General features: G+C 53.5%; 1 protein-coding gene across 1 annotated transcript in view; it reads right to left on the bottom strand.

The window, feature by feature from the left end:
• PUM1 (pumilio RNA binding family member 1) overlaps nucleotides 1-5076 on the bottom strand; it is a 73179-nt gene that overhangs the window by 5081 nt on the left and 63022 nt on the right. The window contains exons 19-21 of the mRNA XM_017743731.1: nucleotides 3371-3490; nucleotides 2205-2326; nucleotides 254-446 (exon numbers count right to left, since the gene is read on the bottom strand). Coding sequence (XP_017599220.1) covers nucleotides 254-446; nucleotides 2205-2326; nucleotides 3371-3490 — 435 coding nt within the window. The remainder of the gene's footprint in view (nucleotides 1-253; nucleotides 447-2204; nucleotides 2327-3370; nucleotides 3491-5076) is intronic.

The following is a 5076-nucleotide window of genomic DNA, read 5'->3' as shown; positions in this document are numbered from 1 at the left end:
CCTCTGGATCCCTGGCAGTGCCCAAGGCCAGGCTGGACATTGGGGCTGGAGCAGCCTGGCACAGTGGGAGGTGTCCCTGGGGTGGAACTGGCTGAGTTTTGAGGTCCTTCCCACCCCAAACCATTCTGTAATTCCCATCTTGCAGCTACTGAAACACCCCAACCCCTCTGCCAGCACTCAACCCTCAGCCTCGTTTCCCCCCACACGCAGGTGACGGTGCCAGGCTGTCCCTGCTCAGCCCCCAGCTGCTCACCTTGTGCATGACAATCTTCCTCTGGGCCGGCTCTGCCACGTCGATCATCTTCTGCACCACGTAGTTGGCGTACTGGTCCTTCATCATGGTGTATAAGGCACTGTGGGGGCCGTCGTTCATGGTGCACACCTCGTCGATGAGCATGGCCCGCTCCGTGCGCGACGCGTGCGTCACACACTTCTCCACCACGTTGCTGCAAGGGCACGGGGAGCCATCAGCAGGGAGCGGAGCAGGGAGATGGGAATGGAGCTGGGAACTGGGAATGGAGCAGGGAGTGGAGCAGGGAGATGGGAATGGAGCTGGGAACTGGGAATGGAGCAGGGAGTGGGGCAGGGAGATGGGAATGGAGCAGGGAGCTGGGAACGGAGCAGGGAGATGGGAATGGAGCAGGGAGCTGGGACTGGAGCAGGGAACTGGAATGGAGCTGGGAACTGGAATGGAGCAGGAAGATGGGAATGGAGCAGGGAGCTGGGACTGGAGCAGGGAACTGGAATGGAGCTGGGAACCGGGCAGGGAGATGGGCAGGGAGATGGGAATGGAGCTGGGAACCGGGCAGGGAATGTCTCCCCAGAGCTTTCCATCCCACCCCACGGACACCTCCTGTGCTGCTACAGGGGCAGGTGACGGGTGCTGGCAGAGCTCAGCGGTGTCACACAGGACGTGGGACCTCAGCGGGGATGTGGGATATGGAGCAGCTCCCATTTCATCCCAGTTTGTGCCTTGGGATCTGAGTGGGAATCTGGGGAATGGAGCAGTTCAGGTTTCATTTCAGCCCGATCTGTGCCTTGGGATCTGAGTGGGAATTCAGGAACCGGACCAGGTCAGGCCCGTGTCCAGTGCTGCTGTGTGAGGTCAGTGCCCACCCTCACAGCACAGAAGCCAAGTTGTTGTTTTGGTTTTCTCCCCACTGGAACACGATGGGAATGCAGATCCAAGGTTAAAACAACAGGGAAATGCTCATTCAGGAATGAAGAATCTCAGCCAAGCAGAGGATTTCTGAAATTCCTGAATACATCAACGAGCAGCCTGAGCTCTCTGGAGAGCCAGAAGTAGGGTACATGAAAGGGGACCGAGGGCTTCGCTGGCCTCATCTCCACATCCCTGCCTGACTCACGGGATCACCCTGCGGGTTTGCTCAGCTCAGGGGACCCTCCACTAATTAATGCTCCAGCTGGAAAGAAGTTTGGGAAAAAAGAGCCAGGCAAGGCAGGGAGGGAGAACCTGAAATAACAACGTGAACACCACCACGCTCTCCTAATCCTCATTAATGTTACACCTCCCTCGTGTCCCTGAGTATTCTCATCAGAGGAAGGGGGAATTCTGAGCCTTTGAAGAGCTCAGCCTTCATGTTCAAAGGGCTGGAAGCACATCCAGCAGGGATTCACGCAGGTGGGAAGCGTTGCTGTGTCCTGACATCCACAAAAACCCGGCTTTTCCTTCAGCCACGTGAGGCTCTGCAGCAGCTGGGAATGCTGCAGCCTCCCTCGGAGGGGTCCTCATGTGGGACTCAAAAGGGACACAGCAAAAAGCTGGGAGATGCTGCAGCCAGCGGGGATTCCTCTGCGAGAAGTGGGATGGGCTGGTGCTGCACTGACTTCCCGATGCCCTCGTGGCTGGACACAGCAGCCCAGGACAGTGAATGCTCTTATTATCCAAGGGCTAATAAGGGACAGCTTCAACCCCATGAAAATAAACCAGGTAGAACAGACCACACGAGAACTCCTGGTTAAATCAGGAGCTTGGATCGGGGCTGCTCTTCCACACCTCCATCCTCCTCCGTGACAGACTCCCCTGGCTGACACACCCCAGTTTATATTTATTAATGTTATAAATAAGTGTTTTTTAATTAAGCCAAAGGAATTTTCACCTCCTTTCACCCACCCCTAACTCTTGTGCAGCTCTGGGATGTGCCCATGCTCCCAGAGGGACAATTTAAGGCAGGAATTCCTACCTGGCAAATTTATGTTGACTCAACACGAGCACGTTGCCTCTGATTTCTGCTACGATCTTGCTCTTGTCCTCGGGCCGGCCGTGCTCCAGGACGTGCTGGATAACGTAATTCCCATACTGATCCTGGTTGTGAGACAGCAGGAGGGGGTCACGAAAGGTGGAGAAGTGGACAGGAAGAATTCCCAGCAAACTGATTCCCAAAGTGCATTCAGAGTGAAAAGTTCAGCTAAAGATTAATTAGAATATTTGCTGTACAAATCACCTCAACACTTCTTATTTCTGCAAACCTCTGCATTCTGGAGTGGTAGCAGGTGGTAAAATGATGCGTTTTTGTAGCAGTTGAACTATTTATAAAACTTAAAATGATGTCCTTGCACAGGAAATGTCAATATCCTGCCTATTCCCGGCTTGTTTTCCCTCTCTCCAGGTTCAAACCTACCAAACCCCACGTCCTGGAGGGCTGTGGTTGTGCCTGTGGGACACTGTCCTTAAGCACATTCAAGTTCTGAATTTGGGAATATTCAGAGCACAGGATATTAACTTTCCAGTTCAGGGTACCAGAGGCATGGCCTCATGTCCATGTCCAACCTCCTCCCACTTCCCAACGCTGAGCACACAGGATGTGGGATATGCACCAGCTCAGTGGGAATTTGGGCTATGGCCCAGCTCCCATTTCACCCCAATTTGTGCCCTGGCATCTGAGTGGGAATTTGGGAACCGGACCAGGACTTGCTTTGCTGCTTTATCCACGTGCCCGGAGAGCAGAATCCGTGTAAAACCCTGGCCCACCAGGTTCTCCCAAGGGCTGCAGGGAGGAGGGAAGGCAGCCAGGAGGGGGGTGAGCACAGAACCAACTCTTTTTAAGAATTCCAATGGCTCAGCACCTCCCTTTCCTTGGAGCCATCGGCTCCTGGCATCCCTTCTGCTCCTCCTTGCACCGGAGCGAGGCACCAGGACACGGGGCCCCCTCAGACAGGGAGGTGACACCACCTCTGGCACGCCCTGACCTTGTCCCTGTGGCCACAGCAGGCGGTGCTGACGTAATTCCTGCTCATTCCCATTCCTTTTCCAGGCGGGAATGCCGGTGATGCTCCCACAGGGCTCTGCAGGAGCTGTCCCAGCACTCAGCAGTGACCTGGGACCACCCCCAGCCCCTCCCACACTGACCTGCACCAGCTGCTCCGTGTGCTGGTGGAGCTCCTCCAGGATGGGAAGGGTCTGCTCGGGAAGACAGTGCTCCAGGATCCTCTGGATCACCCGGCAGCCGTACGGGTGAGGGAACGCCAGCTCCAGGCAGCACCAGCTGCAACTGGGAACACCCACTGGGATCCCAGGCACATCCCACCCCTACCTGGGGAAGCCTCAGCTTCCCCATCTATGAAGAACAAGTGGCAAAACCTCTTGATTCATAAAAAAACCCCTGGAACAACCAAGCATTGCTGGAAGCTTGGTTATTTTCCCCAAATAATTCCAGCACGTTGTTTGCCAGCACGAATTTTGAGCTCTTTAAGAAATGCTACGAGCCAGAAAAGTTAAAAACACCCAGGAAAGGATTTTCCTCAACTGTTTGGATTTGTTTAAAAGCCTTAAGAGTGCTTAGGAGAAGTGACAACAAAGAATCTTTCTCATTTCTAATGGATTAGCAGATCTGTGGGTGAGAACATGACACGTTTTATTACTGCAGCTCCCTTTTCTGTCTGAAGCACAAAGTCCCGTTTGGTTGCTTTGATTTAACAACAGCAGCAAATCCGAGCACTGAAGTTTAAATCAACAGTCACACATTTTTAATAACTGGTGAGTAAACCCTGCAGGGAAACAGGGCTTGGAGTGCAATTAACGGCAGGGCAATCGTCGGCAGGTGAGAAGTTTAATCTGCCGTGTGAAGGCGCAGACGGAACTGGGATGACTGGGCAAGGAAATGTCAGTGCCGAGCTCCCAGAGATGTTTCTGCCTTCCCAAAGGCAGAAAATCCAAGCCTAAACTCTAACCAGGAGCAGCTTTCCAGCCAGAATCCTGCTTGTTTTGAGCCAGCCAAGCAAATCCCCACTTTCCCAGGATTCCAGTTCCTGGCTCCTGCTGTAGCAGCCCCTGGCTGTCCTCACATCCCTGTAGCAAATCCTCAAAACCGCCCAAGTGCCCCTGCAAAGCCAATTCAACGAGGTTGGGAACACCCAGAGCAGCACTTCTGTACTGGGAGCTGAGGCAGGCAGAGTAAAGCCAGATACAACTGATACCCAGGACATCAACTCAGGAGAGGACACCAATAAAAAAGCAAAAAAACAGCAGAATCAAGGACAATTGCCCTTTTCTAGATGAAACTCCTGGTTTTCCCCTGCTCTGAGGCCCTTGGGAATCAGCACTCAGCATTCCTCTGAGCCACCTGCACAGACAGGGACCACAATGGAACTTTGCTCTCCTGTGCATCCCCCACTTTCCTCTCTGCTGCCCTCAAAGAGAAGCAAATCTAAAATGCACAAAGTTCACGAACTCTTTGGGTATCAGGGTCACCTGTCCCTAAAAGGGGATCAGCTCTGGGCTCAGAACCTGCTGGGATTTTACACAAGTCAGGCGATAATTAGGGAATTCATGAAGTTTAGACATGACTGAGGTACCCCAGCAGCACAAACTCTGCTCGCCACCTTCTTTGGGAAGAGGGATTAGGGACAGCCTTGTTTTCCCTCATCAAAAATACTCAATATTCCAGGGGAGCAGCCTCATGCAAGGAGGCTTTACTCTGACAGATCTGCCCTCCAAACCCATCCTGCTCTGCCCTTCAAACCCATCCTGCTCTGCCCTCCAAACCCATCCTGCTCTGCTCCCCAAACCCATCCTGCTCTGCCCCCCAAACCCATCCTGCTCTGCTCCCCAAACCC

The sequence above is a fragment of the Corvus brachyrhynchos genome, unplaced genomic scaffold, assembly GCF_000691975.1.
Source record: "Corvus brachyrhynchos isolate BGI_N302 unplaced genomic scaffold, ASM69197v1 scaffold580, whole genome shotgun sequence".
In the NCBI taxonomy this organism is placed as follows: Eukaryota; Metazoa; Chordata; class Aves; order Passeriformes; family Corvidae; genus Corvus; species Corvus brachyrhynchos.
The sequence above is the reverse complement of the archived record's forward strand: the minus strand, read 5'-3'. Positions and strand labels throughout refer to the sequence as shown.